General features: G+C 39.6%; 1 protein-coding gene and 1 long non-coding RNA gene across 2 annotated transcripts in view; one reads left to right on the top strand and one right to left on the bottom strand.

Moving 5' to 3' along the window:
* Positions 1 to 2,233: 2,233 nt before the first annotated feature.
* TMX3 (thioredoxin related transmembrane protein 3) overlaps positions 2,234 to 18,969 on the bottom strand; it is a 41,484-nt gene continuing 24,748 nt past the window's right edge. Inside the window, exons 9-16 of the mRNA XM_032311204.1 lie at positions 16,786 to 16,852; positions 14,446 to 14,544; positions 11,912 to 11,969; positions 11,671 to 11,724; positions 10,795 to 10,851; positions 7,603 to 7,732; positions 5,740 to 5,808; positions 2,234 to 4,335 (exon numbers count right to left, since the gene is read on the bottom strand). Of these exons, the coding sequence (XP_032167095.1) occupies positions 4,078 to 4,335; positions 5,740 to 5,808; positions 7,603 to 7,732; positions 10,795 to 10,851; positions 11,671 to 11,724; positions 11,912 to 11,969; positions 14,446 to 14,544; positions 16,786 to 16,852 (792 nt within the window). The 3' untranslated portion in view covers positions 2,234 to 4,077. The remainder of the gene's footprint in view (positions 4,336 to 5,739; positions 5,809 to 7,602; positions 7,733 to 10,794; positions 10,852 to 11,670; positions 11,725 to 11,911; positions 11,970 to 14,445; positions 14,545 to 16,785; positions 16,853 to 18,969) is intronic.
* On the top strand, positions 4,578 to 10,550 carry LOC116572318. Its single transcript, XR_004278223.1, has 3 exons — positions 4,578 to 5,489; positions 5,996 to 6,137; positions 9,688 to 10,550. It is a non-coding gene; the product is annotated as an uncharacterized LOC116572318 (long non-coding RNA).

Raw genomic sequence — 18,969 nt, 5'->3', positions numbered from 1 at the left:
CTCGTGTGTAACTCATTCAATCTCATAATCCGGTGAGATGGGTTCCATTCACCTAGAATCAGCCCAGGAACGGGGGGTGGACATCTTCCCAACTCTGCACAGGAGTGACGGAGTCAGGACTGAAATCCAGTCATTGACAGGAGGGCCTCAACACTCACAACATAGGCCAGCCTCTGGGCAGCGACGTGGGAGCCTGCCACCATCCAGGGAATTCACGTAGTGGACACATTCGGTCCGTCTGAGCAGGGACGCTCCTGATGAGCAGCAAGTCTGTGGCATTCCCGTGTTGGGGACAGCCGATTTCTGGGCTGTGGTTCCAGTCTCAGAGCAACTCTCACTAAAAAATTGTGCTCAGGTTGGGGCACCTGGGTGGCTCTTTGAGTTAAGCATCTGCCTTCAGCTCAGGTCATGATCCTGGGGTCCTGGGATCAAGTCCGGCATTGGGATCCCTGCTCAGCAGGGAGTCTGCTTCTCCCTATGTGACCCTCCCCCTACTCTCACTCGCTCTCTATCGAATAAATAATAAAAAATCCTAAAAAAAAAAAAAAAACAAAGACTGTTCATGGCATAACATATGAAAAATCGATTATTGAAAATATTTGTACAAATTTTTTTCATAATATACTCTCCCCATTTGATGCTATTTAAAAAAAAGATTATCTTGAGGCTTTCAATTCCCATTTTACTGACAATGAAAAGGACGGGAGGATGTGTTGGGTCCAAGATAACCACTGTAGCCGCTGATTAGACTCAAGTCCAATTAGTCCAACTCTAAACCCTGAAATTAATGTTTAAAAATAATCTGATTTTACAAATTAAAAAATGTATATAACCTAAGAATCTCAGGTTCTTCATCTATAAGGGAATTAGATAACACTCTGCTCTTTCTCGCCCGTTTAAACTCATTATATGTTTCTATAATGACAAATAGCTTACAGTTTAATAAAAGGAAAAATAATTTGTTGGAAATCAGTCTTAGCTGCCCTCTGCTTGTACAAGGAACTATTAGTGTTGAAAACAAAACATAAATAGTAAAAATAATAAACTGTTTTCAATTAATTTATTTTAGAAAATCAAAGGTTTACAATTGGTGCCTTAAGGCAAGATTTCATGAATTCAACAAGTTAGTAATACAGACTTTCAAAAACCTTTATAGATTTAGTCCAAAGTAGAAAATTATTTTTTTGCCCACTCTTGGACTCAGACACATTCAGAAAAAATATATATTTATAAAAATAAAATGGCAAACCTAATCCCACCAATTGATAGTCTTAATATCACACACTGGTTTATTTGAACAGTGTCTGCAGAATAAGAATAGCTAAGTCGTTCTCCCTGTCCTACCTCCACATCACATGAAGGAATGATGAAACTATGTAAATTGCTTTTTAGCAAACCCAAACCAAAAAGCCCCTGAAGCAAAACACAAATAACATCAACAAAAATCCACTAAACAAAAATAATATAGTTGTTTAACTATCACATAGTTTCCATCAACCTCTAGACTATCTGGCTCTTAATGCTATTTCTAAGATACCCGGGAAGCACTTCAGGTCTAATACACCTCAAACAAGTTTCAGATAAAGTAACTAGGGAAATATTAATGTGTATGATGAAGGAAACAAAAAAGGTTGCAAGCTATAATGAGATGCAAAGCTTGATAAATACACATACTTTCTTTCTCCTACATATAATATCATCTGAGCACTAGATTCAGCAACAGCAAGCCATCTAGGATTCTGAATTTTTAGGATTTAGAAATAGAATTTTATTGCAACTGAAAGAAAAGGCAAAACTCCAACTTACTCAAGGATATTCTCATTAATATCATAAGATGACTCACCATTGAGTTAGGATATCTATATTCTACTACTAGATTCATTAAGAAATTAACTTTATTTGGGAGTAATATTTCCTGAAATTAAAATTGCATTCCTAGGTTAAGTGCAGATACCAAATTAAAGGCAAAAGCCTACTAGTGAACAAAAACTTTAAAATTTGTGTTGTGAGAAGTCTGATAATATCTAAAGTAGAAACAAATAAAAAGCAAAATTCTAATGCAAAAAGAAAGAAAATTGTGCATTTACAAACCATGTACACATTTTGTTTCCTAACAGACACACTTTGGAAACAAGAACAGAATTTGGGGCAACACAGCTGTGAAAAAGGTAAGAGAGAACTAAGGCTTATTAACTCACTGACAGGGAAATGTCAGAATACCAAGGTGGCTGGACTTCCGTTTGAGACATGCTGAGCTTTCACTTTTTTTTCTTCCTCTACTGATGTCTTTCATCTGTAAGTGATGCCAGACAAAGGTCAAAGATGTGCAGACAATGGACATCTGATAATGATAAACATGAAAAAGAAAACCGTGACATTTTCTATAATTTTCTACTGTCCCTGGTGGAGACTGGCTTTACCTTCCTTACTGGATTAGACTCCAGTGAGGCACTGTACTCACCGAAGCTTTTTTCACTGCTGCAAAACAAGCCTGACCACTGGGAACATTAGTATTTATCCTCCAAAAGAACCCCTCATTACTCTCTAGAGAGGAATCTACTTGTTAAATTAATGGCATTTGATTATGATATGCTACAAGAGCACATGGATACAACAAAACAATTGCTAGTAACTTCTCAGTACTCAGATACCAGTTTCAGTTCAGCTGTGATCCGCATGGCATCAGAGACAACTAGCAGCTGCCTTGAGGACTGAAGTCCAAGCACCTTCTGGAACAGGACCATGAGTTGCATATTTTTTTAAAGTGATTAACCATTTCAGTCTTTAATAAAAACCATTCCAATCATCACCCAAACAACGGTCATCTAGTAAAAATCCTAAACTTAGCTCAAATGAAGGGCTTAAAAAATAATCTGTAATAAACACACCATAATGTTGCTTAAAACAATGCCAATTTTTATCCATTACTCAGGATAGAATTCCTGATTCCTGTGTTAAATCCTTAGAGAGAAGAGAGGTCACTGGCTGAAGTGGAGTCAGAACTGACAGAACAGAGAAGGTAACTGGCAGATGTCTTAAGTCACTGGGTTATCATAAATTTGTTGACAGGCTGATTATGTCACTCATTACTCATTATGAACATACAGATGCCCATAATATTACATAATAGACATATGTCAATAAATTTTATCTATGTATACGTAAATATATTGTGCGTGTGCATGTGTATATACACACAGATACACACATATCATAAATTACCACAAAGTCACCATAAACAAAAAGTCTGATATATATTACTTTTTAAAAAGTAGTAGGAGCTTTTTCTCAGAGAGAATTTTTACAAGAAACTCCAATATAAAACAGAGACCCTCCCCTTCCTACAGCAACCACTGAAACACCTGCTAAGCACGTCCCAGGGTATGGTTTAAAATCAGTGTTCCAATCAAATTCATTTATTTTGCAAAGATTAGACATAAGACTATTTTTTCCCACTGTACAGATCTATATGAAGTTTTCATAATGTAACTGAGTATAAAGTTAAAAAGGAACATTTCCTCTCCGTTAAAGTAGTAACTAAAAATAAAATTGCTATGCTATATAAAACCAAATTATTTTTAAGTCATAATCTTAATTTCATCCATGGAAAAAGTTGTTTGTTCTCCTTAAAGTGCCTAAATTTTAAAGATTTAATTTTACCCATGTAAATCTTATCTAAAACACGAGGAGAATGAATGGTGGGGGGTGAAGGTATTGCTTTTCTTTATCAAACATGTATCTTCTACCTGACTGACCAATTTAAATATTCTGCCCGAGAATCTTAATTGTGTCACAGAATATTCAGATAGAGAAACATGCAAAAGAACTGATCTGCTATAACGTCTATAAGGTGAATTCTGATGGGGTGTCTGGATTTTTTTTCAGGACGAACATATCATCTCCTTGCTCCAAACATTTCCCTGCTTATGAAGGACTACTTTAACCCATGCAAGTTGATATTAGCAAAATACAAATAACATATTCTCTTTTGTAAAGATCATGGTTAAATGTCTAAATTCAATAAATAGGCTCTTTAATAATTTGAAATCCTATCAAATATTCTATACTAGCAAAGTCTCAATCTTTCTTCTTCTCTAATACATCTTTGGGTCCTTGCACTGTAGGCACTAAGGCGTCTCCGCTCCTTGGCTCCTGTTCTTTGCTTGCTTCTGTTGCTTCTTGGCTTTCACTTTCACTTCTGGACACTTCATATCGCTCTTCGATGTAGCCTCCGTCGGTGTCCGCTGTGTAGATGCCGTAGCACATGATACTGATGACACCCAGGGGAAGGCCAAAGAGAAAGCAGCCCATAAGCGGAGAGCTCTTGAAGATCGACTGTGGGAAGACAATCACAACTCAGTTCTCCTCTGTACTCCGGGATAAAATACACGAACGATTTCAAAACCTCTGCAGATTTCCTCCTCTTGCTACCACTCAACTTGCTTTTAGTTCCAATGAATCAATGTCAATATTTCTGCAGCACTACATGTTAAAGACAATGTAAGAGGCAGAAATTTTACACGTGTGTGTGTGTGTGTGTGTGTGTGTGTGTGTGTAACCAGGTACCTGCAGCAGCAAAAGGCACCGAGTATTTTATAAGCTCACATGAATCTATTAGCCACAAAGGTCTCTGGCAACTATGTGCCAACAGCTCTGGAGCTGTCTCCTGGACGCCAGGAATCTGCCCATTGAGAAGGCTGGTCATTTACTGTAAAGATGGTATATATACCCATTTCTCCACATGACATTCTAAATATTTTTTACTTGCTGGTTAGCAGTGAAGCCATGTTAACTCCCTCAGTTTATACACAATATCCTTGGTTCTCAGAAAAGTGAAAGGCATTTTGCTGAACAGGTTTTTCAACTCTACTGTCCTCTATAGCTTATGACTGTAACTCGAGAGCTACACAGGCACACTCGGAAGATGGCAAGGTCACTCTGGACTGAGGTAATGGAAGAAGACTTCCCAGAATCTGGGTGTGCCGAGGCAGAAATCTGAGCATCAGTACGAACGAGGTGGTGTGAGCACTAGCGAGAAGCACCAGGGATGCTTCCGCAACATTCAACAAATAATGAGACCACGTGAGATGGAGAGAGTGTTCTCACATGTGTCACTGGAAAAGGGACGGACAGTGGTCGCAGTGGACTGTTTTAGTGGTCTTCATCGTGTAGTGGTACGCGAATGAATGGGAGATGGGGTCACAGGAAGTGAAGAAACCGCGTGGAAGTTAGAGCAGCACGAGGTACAGTGTCATGAGAGCCCATAAGGAAGATTCCTACTTTGATGACTGCTTTTGGCCTTAACGAAACATCCAAGGAGTCAGTAGCTCAAGAAGAGAAGTCGAACGAAAGTCATCTAAAGCTCAAACAAATTTAGGAATGCCTGTGCTGTGAAGCTGACTGAGAGCTGAAGCAGATTTAGATCCAGTGACTGAAAAGGGCAGAAGGAGAAGAGAGTCTGGAAAACACTCTGAAGTCATGTCACCGAGGTAAGGATTCTGAATGCCAGTTAACTCACCAATCACACAGAAATGAGTCATTAGAAAAACTTAATTCCCACCTGAAGAATATATTTTCTTTTCTTAATATAACTACAGACTAGATTTTATCTTTCAAATTAAAGATGCATTTTTACGTAATCCTTTGAAATTTCAGATTTTGCCTTCATTAGACATAAAGCAACTGTACACCTACCTATTCTCAATTATCAGTGACACTAAGCAGACTGTCACAACTCACCACAATGGTAGATTTGGCATCAAATACTATTCTTTTCAGTCTCTGCAAAATGCTGTCACCTCCTTGGGCCTTAAGTTTAACAGGAAAAAATAAAAACAAAAACAACAATTAAATTGTTATTTAAGTACCATGATTTCATTTTTCTGTTCTCTAATGTTACAACTGCAGGTCAAGGGTTGACCCTACGAGATTATGAAAAGCACATGAAAGAGCCATGCAGTACGTTATTTACTGTTTTTTTTTTTTTCTGCCTCAGCTTCATCTGCTTTCTTGTGGGAACACACTGTGATGCTCTTCTGAATCAGTGTCCCTGCCACGCTCCAAGCAGCCCGGCTGAGGCTGACCCCGCAGCCCAGGCCTGCCTCACTGCCAGGGTTCGGGTGAGCTGTTAAACTGAGGTTGCTACAGGTATCTTTGCTATTGTGTCTCCTTAAGAATGAAGCCCCCACGCCCCACACCCACCTCTTCCAAAAGTGCTGAAAGACAGAGAAAAATTCCTGATGAAAATCGATCAGCTCTCTCTGCATTTGGCCATCCCTGAAGTCTGGCTCATGACTCGAATTTCCAAACTATGCGAGGCTGTCTTTGTTATCAAACAGTTTGAATTGGATTTCACTAACTTATATGTAGAGGAGTTCTCCCTCATAGAGGTGAGTTTCATTTCAACAAGTATTATTTTCACAAATATGAAATGCCCACTAAGCGATTGCTCCCAAAAAAGAAATGCTTATTATCCTGTGAGTCAACTTTCAAATCAAGTTTGTAAAGCCTGCACAAAACTTTCATAAAAGCCTAGAAGTCACATGTATTTTTCTATTTTATTCTAGTCTGTTGGAATAAGATGCTTGCTGGTCAGTGTGCAGAAGTAGCTTCATGGCCCTGTCACGTGGACTGCAACCCACAGTCTGAATGACACTGCAGTAAGATTTACAGAAATAATGGAAAATTCAGACTGTCCGTTCAGATTTCTTTTTTAAATTCCATTAGCCAACAGACAGTACATGACTAGTTACGGATGTTATGCTCAGTGATTCATTGTTGCATGTAACCCCCAGGGCTCATCTCATCACGTGCCCTCCTTAATGCCCATCCACCTCCTACCCCATCACCCCCCCCTCCCGCCTTCCGTAACCCTGCTTGTTTCCGGGAGTCCAGAGTCTCTCATGGTTTGTCTCCCTCTGATTTCTTCCCGTTCAGCTTTCCCTCCCTTCCCCTGAGGTCCTCTGCGCTATTTCTTAGGTTCCACATGTGAGTGAAACCATATGGTAACTGTCGTTCTCTGCCTGACTGATTTCACTGAACATGAAACCTTCCAGTCCCATCCCGTTGATATAAATGGTAGGTATGTATCCTTTCTCCATTCATTATTCTGAGAAATACTTTATGTGATTGGATTTGGAACTCTCCACCGAGGCTCTGATTCTCAGCGCATTTTAGTCTTATTCACAGGTTTTCTTGGAGAAGCAATCTGAATAACTTAATCCAATTAGCCTCCTGAACCCAGAAAGGTTAAGGGCCAGGAAGGTTTAATACTGGGATAGCTCTGAACCCTGCAGACCTCTCAGCGTCCACAGCCCAACTCCACACGGCAAGGGCACCTCCCACTCACTGTGACCACCAAAACCGTCTTCCACACAACCGTGAAAGAGGCATTTCCACCCATGAGCAGCTTCTTCCACAGAAGAACCGTCTCTGTGTCTGAGAATGTGGCTCTGTGATGCGTGAGCAGCCAGGTGGGGAGCACTGCCCCCCACCCCAGGGGGACGACTCTTCCTTTCAGAATCAGAGGAAGAGAAGAGAGCTTGTTTCTCCTCGAGCTCCTCCTTTCAGGAAGTCCCTCTGAATTGGGAGCGAAGGACTCACCTCGACTGTGCCGTCCAAGATGTTATTAATGAACTGCACCATATCCTCAGCGTTTCTGATCTGTCTGTCTAGTAAAAAGTATTGTTGGTTTGAAGTATTCAGGACAACCACAGTTGGGACTCTCAATTCACTGAAAGCAGAAAAACAAAGAAATCAAAATACACATTTAACACAGAGATAACAAATATTCTGATATTCATTTATATCATGTCTAAGTAACTATAATCACAAAAGGAGGAAGCTGGATAAATAGCTTTGCCTCCCTATGCTTACATGAAGAAAATTTCAAATTGTGCATTTTAAAAAAATAGCTAAATTATGAAAAACATTTTAGGGCATGTGGGTGGCTCAGTCGGTTAAGCATTTCACTCTTGAATTCAGCTGAGGTCTTGATCTCAGGGTGGTGAGACCGAGCCCTGTACTGGCACCACGCTCAGAGGTGACGCTGCTGGAGATTTTCTCCCTCTGCCCCTCCTCCCACCCTCCCACTTGTTTTCTTAGGGGAAAAAAAAAAAAGTGAAAGGAAACCTTCCAATATATAATATTGGGCAGTTGAGTATTTGTGATTAAGCTAAAACTTATTATGCACAATCCATTTTTTTAAGCCCAATACTTTTCACATATCAATGGGTAGAGGTGAGTAGGGGGAGGGTTGTAAAAATTATGTGAGAAAACTCAAGTTTAATATTCAGCACATTACCCTGTGTTCAGTAAATACTATTCCAAATTCTCTGAACTACTCTCCCCTCCATATTCTGCCGCAGCCTCAGGAAGTGCTTCACTGATTCACAAATATCAGTTTGCAAAAAGAAAATGTTACTAGAGGATGCCATTTCATTGAAATCATTTTTCTCCTTTTGAGGACAGGTTGTTGCATAATCATAAAAGGAGGAAGGTGCTTGATTCTGTATGTCCTCTGCACATGGGTTTGTGGTTATTGGTATGTCTCTATGAAAATTATGCAAAAGTACAAAACTTTACAGTAGAAGCAATTCACACTGCAGTATAATCGCCACACAAGTAACGTGGCTCTGATTCTCTACCCTCACCACACAATCCCCTTTTCCCAGTTAGGCAAAACACGCTCATGTGACCCTGATGTTGGGCTCAGCCACGTGACTTGGCCAAGGGGAAGGTTAACAGAGGCTTGAAGAGTGTGTGTATGGACAGGCTTGTCTTCCTGAGTTTCCGTGATGGCCACACGACTCCCCCCCGCCCCCACCAGGAAATAGCCTGCCAGGGTCAGGACATACAAGACTGTGCAGACTGGAACCTCAGAACCTCAGTGGCAGTTTGGAGCCACACGTGTCTGTGCCCAGTCACTGCCAGCCAAGCCCAGGTACGTGAGAGAGAGCACATATCATAGCTTGAAGTCACTGGGTATCAGGCTAGTTGATCACCTGCTATTATTAGGCAATAGTTAGCTGACCGTAGAATTAAAAAAAAAAAAAAAAATCTTAGCTTCACTCTTGCTTCATAAAATATACATAAGACAACTTTCTGATTTATAGCAGTTTAGTTATTAGTTGTAATAATACATAAGTAGCAAAAAGTTCTATTCTAACAGAATGGATCAGAACTTGGCCTGCCTATATTTCTATCTCTGCCTACCTATGATCTCTCTGTCAAAAAAAAAAAAAAAAAAATTTTCTACTATAGAGTGTCCCCTTCTATGAGTTTCTATAGCATAACAATTTCTCTTAGCTTTCTACAAGGTCTGCCATACTCCTTATAACCTAAAATTATTTTATAGGCTATGGGAAATGTATAAATAATGTTTTTCTACTTTGTTTTGAATATTAAAAATTCAGGGCCAAAATTTTCAAGTAACTTTAGTCATTACTTATAAATGATAAATACCTAAAATGATATAGATCCTTTACTTTCTTTTCCTTTGTCTTGACTTCTTCATTGTATATTATATCTGGTACTTTATATCACCAGTAAAAAGTCTCACATTCTTATCGGAATAAGAGGGATAATAAATAAAAATGAATAAAAGTAACACTAATTTATAACTTCAGGCTTTCAACTGAAAATTCTGAATGTTATTTCGGGTTGTGAGTTTCATTTTTATTTCCCCAGTGTTCTTACTTGTAAGCCGGAATAATACACTGAAACATGAATGAAGGCAACTGCTAGCCCTCTGCTACTGAACAAAGCGGAAGAACACCAAAACACAGTATCATGTTGACTGGAACTGGAACCTCGACGCTGCTGGACACTCACTTGTCTCCAGTGAGTTTCCCGCGTCTTCAGTTCAGGGCTGGTTTTCAGGGCCACACCCTCCAGACCTCCCTTCTCTTCCCACCTCCTGCGTGCGGTCTGATGCCTGCCTGCAATTACGGCTCCGCATTCTCCTTCCGCGAAACTGCATCGCTGCCTCCTCTGACAAGCGTTTTCGGATCCCTCCCGCCATTGTGTGTACTGGGGTGTGGACAGGAGCCTGTATATTTCCGGAACCCTGGACTATAAAGACCTTTTCGTACAGGTTTGCAAATACTATGTTGTCTTACCCAGCAGACTACAAACATTTGGAGACAGGGACTCTACTCATTTTCTGGATCAAGAGTACCAAACACAATTGTGACATACAGTAAGTACTAGATGTCTACTGCATAGAGTAGCTTCTTATCTGAACTTAATTTACTCTAAGTATGATGTTTCCTAATAACAACTTTTTGAAGTGGCAAATGAGATTTTTATGTCATAAACATAACTGATGGAATTATTTTAGAATTGTGTATTTTCTCTGTAACATTATTTTTACTCTGTTAAAATGAATTCTGCTAGTATAGCAGCTAATTCTTGAATGTAAAAACTTCCTACTTAAATAACCTTTACTCACGGAAACGGAACTTAAGGTAAGGTGTACGTTAAACAGAATCTACAAGGTTTTTAATTTTTGAATGCTGTCTTCTTTCCAAAATACATGGAATTTAGAAATAAATTTTTAACATGGAATTGAGAGATACATTTTTTTAATATAGAACAATATTAACGTTCAGTGAGTTTCCAATTTAGATTTAAAAACTAAAGTACAATACTTGATGGGAGAATATGTGCATCAGCACAGATGGAAAGTTCACGTTTTTCCCCAGCTATTAACGCTTTTAAGTGTCTCAGAAACAGAAATTTTAAAACTGACAAAATTGGGAGCAAAATCACTCAGTCATTTAAAACTTTACTTACTCCATCAGCAAGGTATTTATATAGTCGTTTCCATCCATATGGCCAAACTGAAAATCCCTAACCAACAATAACCAGAAGAAAAAGAGAGAGAGCAATATTAGGTACAAAACGAGGTAAATGTGTACAAAGAACTGAACGTGAGGGCTGGAGCACGTAAACACGTAACATCCAACTCACATAAAGTAGATGCGCAAGAGAATATGACTTCTAATGGCTCCCGAGATAAAATACATATGAGTACGAGGAAGTAAATTTAAGATATTTCTACTCTACATATTTAAAATGTAGGTCAATATTAGCATTTCTAACTAAAATATGTTTAAGAAAAATAACCCACTTCGTTTACCAAAGGACTTATAAGAAGATGCTCCTACTATGTAACAGGAGAAATATAAATATATATCACTGATAAATCATTGGAAGACTCAGAATAAAAAGGGAATAATTAAATAATAGAATACATTTATAGGCTGTCTGTTACGGCAGCAACAAACAATGATTTGGCACAAAGCAACAAGATCGCTTAGTTTTATATTCAGTTATTGTCTGAGCTCCTGTTATAACTGTCATCTGTCTATATCTAACTTGTGATTGTTCACTTAACTTTATCTCAAATGAATGAGTACTTACACATATTTCCTAACAACAAATGTATCCCAAATCCCATCAAGAAGCAAGTATGATACAAGTTATCAAGTTTTTTTTCACTTGTATGACAGAGCAAGTCCAAACAATTCATACTGAAATACAACACTCTGTAATTCACTTCAGTATCTTGATTCGCCTTTGAAAGTATAAAACAGTTCCACTTTTGCTGTACTATACTATAAAATATAGTTAAAGAAAAATAAAGGAATCTTGAATGCAAGCACCTACCTGTGGAATTGGTCTCTGTAATCTCTAGCAACTTCCTGAATAACTGACTTTAATCTGTGAAAGAATACATGAATATTTCACCTCTTCACTTCAAAAATATATTATCATTTTTCAATTATAATATCTGCTGCCTTATCTAATACTGTGGGGAAAGTAAGATACTGTATCAAGTTTATCTGACACCACGTAAAGTCTGAGTTAGATGGTATGTGAAGCTTAAAACTATTTCAAGACACTATACCTGGTATGTTCAATTGATGTATTTTTCTCATCAATAACTGCAATAGCCACAAGCTTTCCTGAAATTAAGAATGACATATCTAAATTCAATAGCCCTCATCATACAAACTTTTCAATTATTATTGTAGCTGTGAATTGGGAATTAGTAAATAGTTTCTAGAATTTAATTCCGATTATGCTACACGTTACGCACAGCAGAATGAATCAATGAATCAGTCAGTGGAAGTGAGAGGTTCCCTCCCACCTCCCATCCCCCACATGTAAATAATAGTAAATATTTAACAGTTTACTAAATTGCACTGTTTTCACAGTATCCGCAAACAGAATAAAATGAGTACTTTGTCAAAATCTAAGACATTAAGAAATAAATGTATTATTAATTGATAAAGGGAATTTATTATTAGTTACTGTACCTCTAAAAAAATGACATATAACAAGAGAAGGATTTTTAGATACTATTCCCTCCAGTGAGTCACGTCACTACTTGCCAGTACTAATACACAAAACAAAACTGACTCAAATTTAACCCTCAACACAACATAAATCACACTCGTCTGGAACATCGTCTAGCGACAGCGGCCACAGTAACCAGAGCACTGGTACTGGAGTCAGAAGACCAGACGCCGCAGCGGAGCGTGCGGGTCCCGTTCTAGGCCGGCCGGGAGACACCTGCGAAGCACCAGTCACCAGCTGAGGGCCGTCCCCGCGGAGTGACGCACACACAGACACGGCTCTGAACTAGTGGGAAGCACAGTCTAGCAGGGAAAACAACAGAGACACCCAAAGATCATTTACACCACAGCAAAAATGTACGGTTAACCAGGAGGAGAGCCGTGAAGGTGTTTGGAAAGAGACTAGGGCGAATGTCGGCAGTCCGAGCGCATGCCTGGACTTGCTGAGAAAGCGCTGCTCGGTCTGAGTGTGACGATGAGCACAGATGAACTGTACACGGCCAGGTATAAAGCTGCGCCGATGCAGGCTGCACGGCCTTCATCGATGAACTGCACACGGCCAGGTATAAAGCTGCGCCGATGCAGGCTGCACGGCCTTCATAGATGAACTGCACACGGCCAGGTATAAAGCTGCACTGATGCAGGCTGCACGGCCTTCATCGATGAACTGCACACGGCCAGGTATAAAGCTGCGCCGATGCAGGCTGCACGGCCTTCTAAGAGACATCGGTGTGGCCGGAGAAGGGAGAGCGAGGAACGAGCAGACCGAGAGGAGACGGGGACCACGGCCGGCAGGACTTCCAAGAAAAACAAGCCTGTCCGAAGCCACCGAGCGCCTGGACGTCTGTGCTGGTGGGGCGAGGGGCCAGGTGGGACAGTGGGCAGGAGCAGAGCCGTAGCAGCACCACCAAACAAGGGCAATGAGGTTGGATACAAAAAAAGGAACATTCCACGGCCAACTTCTTTCCAAACTCATCTGGGAGAAGACACTATCTGCATAGAGCCCGAGCTGCCTGTTTTAATTACCTCAAGGTCATGCTGTCTCCTATGATGACTGAACTGAGAGCAAAACTACTGTACTCCTACATGGTACCCCCCCTTTCCCCTCCCGTGAGTCTGAAAGAATCCAAAAGTAAACCCACAATCTCTGACACCATCCACAGCAACGTCTAGTGCTGAGCTAACACATGCCTCCCTCTGCAAGGATAAACAGACAAGGAAACGTCACCAGACACAGAACATGAATAAGCAGGCTCAGGAGCCAGAGCAAATAACCGAAGAGTTTGAAAACACCATGAGAACCTATTAGAACATTTCTAATTTGTATATTTAATCAGACTCAAAAGCAGGAAATCATGAAGAGGAAAAGCTATGCATACTACTTCTCATATAAAAAGCTGAACCTTGAGTACAATTTTCCCATTTTATTAAATCTAAAACTGTATTTCAATCCCCCTTATCACGAAGTTGTGAATGAAAACAAATGTGGCAATAATATTCATGATTTCTCTAATTCATTTTAAATTTACAAAACACTTCCTCCTAAAACTTTCCATGGTAACTTCTTAGAACCGTGGCAGTTTGCATCTACTTGAGACCCTCCATTCAAAGCTCCTTACAGCTTTCATCTTTGCATCTATAAATTTATTTACTTTGCTTGTCATTTTCAATGTTGTGACTTTAAGAACCACGCCAGCGTGGCGTCCACAATTTCCTCACAAGTAAAAGTGGGTTTCAAAGGTTGTGTTGAGGTGTATTCCAACTCCTACTACAAAATCAGCTCCCAATACAGCTTCCTCATTATTTCTTCTCATCTCCTTATCATCCAGGCTCTGCTTTTCCTGTTGCTATCAGTTCTAACTAGTAAACATTTCCTAACTAACTCATCTTTGTTCCCCATACAAATGCTGCTTCTTTGTTAGTATTAATCTATGTTCTCATGAAGAAGAACTGGCATTCAAGTCTTAAAAAGGAAGGAAATTATGAAAGAGAGTTTAAAATTCATTTCCTACAGAATCAGATTTAAGAAATCAATGAAAGAAAATTCTGCAGAGTGATGGAGAGTTGTATATACACTTGTTACCAGTATCTCCAAGTTCATACAAGAGGAAGCCATCCATAGTAAGGTAGTTCTGAAACCTCTCCCTGTTGATCCAAGATGACAGATCACCATCCTCGTACTCTTAAAAACAAAAAAAAAACTAATAAGTTATATGTAAATAAGAGTTTTAAATGTTTATAATGTTCTAATCTGGCAATATGTATAAAATGCCTTGACATGGAATCATAAATCTTAACTTCATAAATTTCATTTTTAGGAATCTATTCTAAGCAAACAATGGGACATACAAAAGCATTAATGGACAAAGAAATTCTTCACCACAGCATCATTTAAAAAAAAAAAAAAGCAAAAAATAAGGAAATAAAAATAAAGGAAATAAGTGAAATACCCTAAACAGGAAATAATTTAAATAATTATGGAACAGATTGAGGAAGACCATTTATAGTTTCTGAAAAATTAATAAGTGGTAAAGCAGGTTGTAAAACATTATTACAATATGACTGTAATTTTGTTTGAAAGTCAGACTGACAGCATGATTAAATGAAGGCATACCCTCCTAACTAAGTGGTTATCCTGGGTTGATAGTAATCCTTGAACGATGGCAATATGAGTAACTTTTTATTACAATTTCTTTGCTGTTTTCTATTTTCTGACATTTCTACCTCAGTTCACAACTCTTTCTCATATGTAAAACACAACACAAATATGAAGCCATACTTTAGCCTTTTTCCAACATCAAATAATTCCCTTGCTAAGCAGACAGAAAACATCTGTAATATCAAGAGAAAAATTATGTCCCGATTAGAAATATCATCCTTAGGTAACTGTGAACAATTATTAAAATGGCATGAAAAGAAGCTGATATAAAATCCTACCAATATGTTTGGCTGAAGATTGGACTTTAATGATTTCGTGAAAGATATGCTTTTTCTATCACTTGCATTGCTAAACAAAACATTTTCAAGTTATCAAACCTACAAAATAAGCACCATCACACAAATCTGGAAGTATTTATGGGTTTGGACTTACAAATTAGAAAAATAAACATAAAACTAGGAGTTGAGTCCTGGGGACACAATCTCCACAGGTCAAAAGCCAATGTTTTAAGATTGTTCAAAAGTGATATACGTGAAACTCATCAGAAGATAAACCATCCTCCTGAGCCCTAATCCAAAGCATCAAAACTTATTGACAATTAAATATTAGAATAAGCATTCAAGGTAAAGTCTCGGTGTTATCTGAGGCTTCAGGCAGGCTCTACATACTAACGCCTGCATGTCAGAAAACGACAGCCTCTCCCATAGCTAAAGGTACTTTTCTTATTCCTCCTGGCCACTCCCGGGAGGCCACATTTGAAACAAGGAGAGAAGAGCAGGGGCGGTTTCTTAGCTATGATTACAGAGTAGATTTACATCCACACAGATATGATCACGCTACGCTCGTTCCAAAGATAAACAAAGTGGCTCTCTGGAGTGTTAACAAATTCATACCAGAACTAGAAGAAGAAATCTGAAAGCTGGGGCACCTGGGTGGCACAGTTGGTCAAGCAACTGCCTTCAGCTCAGGTCATGATCCTGGAGTCCCGGGATCGAGTCCCACATCAGGCTCCCTGCTCAGCAAGAAGCCTGCTTCTCCCACTCCCACTCCCCCTGCTTGTGTTCCCTCTCTTGCTGTGTCTCTCTCTGTCAGATAAATAAATAAAATCTTAAAAAAGTAAAAAATACTTCAGCGAAGAAAAACATTGTTGAAGCAAGTATGTTAAGATCTTGGTAATTGTCTAATGTGGGTGATGGATATATACATAGGATTTTACTATTCTAGCAGTCTCTTTATTACAAGGTAGGTCTTGTTTAACAAAAGTATTTTAAAAAAACAGCAAGTGTTTACTTCAGTGAAGAAATGCTGAATAACAGGTGAACGGTTGGTTACTCCTGTCAGGGAGGGACAGATGAAAGCAGGAAAGAACACGTCCTCCAGGGTCCTCACCACTACTGAAGGGGTTTTATTTCTTCATGTTTTTGTGAGTCTGAAATGTTAGATCTTTTTTTTTTTAATATGAATAATTTTGAATGTTTTAAAATAATGTACAGAAATGGAAATGCATACATAGAGTTCATGTCTCAAAAGGCCAATGACCTGACAAAAAAAGAAAAAAATAAATCACTGAAGGCAGAACCCAGAAAGCACACTATACAGAAAAACCAAAGCGGAAGGGTAAGAAAAATCTGTCCGTCATTCAACTAATAGGAAATGTAAGAAGTAGTTGCATCTACCAAATCTTTCATCAACACCTAAGTCCTCTAATAGGGGCAGCATTTTAATTTCAACAAGTTTTGTATGAGTTAAAACATTGGAACTTACCATCGTAAACAAAGTAAGTTTCATCTTTGAAAACAAGCACAGCGGGCCTCTCCTTCAATGTCACATACTGCAAAAAATCAGATGTGTAAATAACTTTTACCATTAAAAATTTTTTTAGTTGGTAGCTATGATTTCAAAAAGATTGAAAGATACCAGAAAAAACCTACAACAAAACTGTTACAAACAATTAAAAAGACTCCCACAGTCAATCCCAACGTCACCCAAGGACAGTTTGAACTCTGTGCAACACCTGGCTCAGTGCCCTGTTTGCTACTGAGATTTGCTACAGAGAAAACTGGATTGTTCTTAGAGCTGATAAGAGAGCAAAGACATCCCAGGAAGTACAGGACAAGACCCGCTCTGAGGAAGCTAAGGAGCCATGGCTAAGGCAACAAGCAGCACTGGCAGGTCTGAGTCCTTCCCCAGCATTCCCGGGCTGTGTGACGTGGGAGTCCTCTGCCGTCCTGGGGAGCTGGCTTCCTCCTCTGTAAGTCAAGGACACCGAGTCTCCACCTCACTGCACAGTTACTAGCAAAACTAGATGCACTAACACATGTGAGAGCTGGTTTAAAATGTAAATTGGCCAATTAAATGTAAATTGTAAATTGGCTAACTAAATGTAAAATGTAAATCGGCTAACTAATAAGAAGAAATTCTTTCAGAGGGCACCTGCCTCTTATACCTGTGCTCTCATTATTTCAAAATACTGACACTATAGTAATCAGTATCCCCCTGGGTGAGCCACGCAGAAATAGGGCATGGTGTGATAATACTGAAAAGCAGTCACAAATAATCATTAGATAATTAATAACAATAATTTTAACAATAAAATAAAAAAAGAGATGCTGTCCTAGAAATACAAAGAAGGGAGACGGAATACCTCAGGTACTACAGAATGATTTCTTACACAGTTACTGGAACATGGTGCAGCACCATGCAGAGAGCTATCTGGAGGGCAGTGGTGAAGGTCTTCGGTAAGTCTCTGTCATCAGGGACACCAGTGCTCATCTGCTCCCGGCAACGCATCCGCAGAGGGCCTCTGCGCGTATATTATAGCATCCGGCACCCCCCCTTTCGCGGATACCCGCACTTGAGCTCACTCCGCAGGTGGGAGCTTGCAGCACTGACTTGCACAAACTCGGGACCCCCTCCTCGTATTCCCTTCAACTCGTTACCGCGGGCGACAGTCCTCGGTCCACAGGCCGCTCTTCTCCACTCGCCTGTAAGCACCCTGAAGTCAGAAACTGCCCTGAGTCACCCTTACATCCCTTTATTATGCTTACCAGGGATTTCATCAATACTAGACGTAAAGCTAAGGAAGCTTTGCATGATCAAACATTAAAATTCAAAATGTGGGGGAAATATAAAGTCATGGGCCTTGTCCTTATTTGAGAATTCTCTGTGGTGGTAAAATTCTTCATACTACTCTGAGAGAATACTGATTCCCCTAAGCAGACTTCTGCAACCATATACACAGGGGAAAAACGAAAGAGAGAGATGAGAAATACTGGTATTTGTAGGCGTAATTAAGGAATGTTTGAGGGAACTAGTTGAGAGGTCAATAACAATAACCACTGCACATACTGTGTGTGCCTACCCACGCGGAAGTTCTAGGTGCTGGAATTTTGATCTAAAACTGTCTGTCACTATACAAGGACTGGGGGGTGCCATGTGGGGTCAGGGCCTAGAACACAGCATGTCCTCTGATGCACTCCAAGTAAATTGCTTGAACACTTCAAGACGAGGGTACGGTGTACATTCTCATGTCTAATACTAAAATGTGGCCCACTGGGCTTTGGAGATGAATGGATTCAACATTCCTAGGCCTGGGCTGAGAACTCGATTCCATCCATTCTGGGCCTTTACACCACATTAAGTATTTTAAGACATTCCAGAATACAGATTCTTAAGCTTTAAGGCATCGACTGAGAATCTAACGGCAGGTCCAGCTCTTCCTCCTTCCTGTCATCTCCTCCCCGCCGAAAGGAAACGCATCCGCATAAAACACGAAGACATAACTCCTGGGACAAAACTAAGTAAACCTGAAAATGAGTTTAAGCCGACCAGATTTGTCTCGGGTTCTCCCAAGGAAGTGAAAATCATTTCAGAATATATTGCACATTTATAAGATAAACATTTATATACAACATATTGCAAGAAGCACTAGACACATATAGTCTTAGA

Source organism: Mustela erminea, chromosome 13, assembly GCF_009829155.1.
Source record: "Mustela erminea isolate mMusErm1 chromosome 13, mMusErm1.Pri, whole genome shotgun sequence".
Taxonomy (NCBI): Eukaryota; Metazoa; Chordata; class Mammalia; order Carnivora; family Mustelidae; genus Mustela; species Mustela erminea.
The sequence above is the reverse complement of the archived record's forward strand: the minus strand, read 5'-3'. Positions and strand labels throughout refer to the sequence as shown.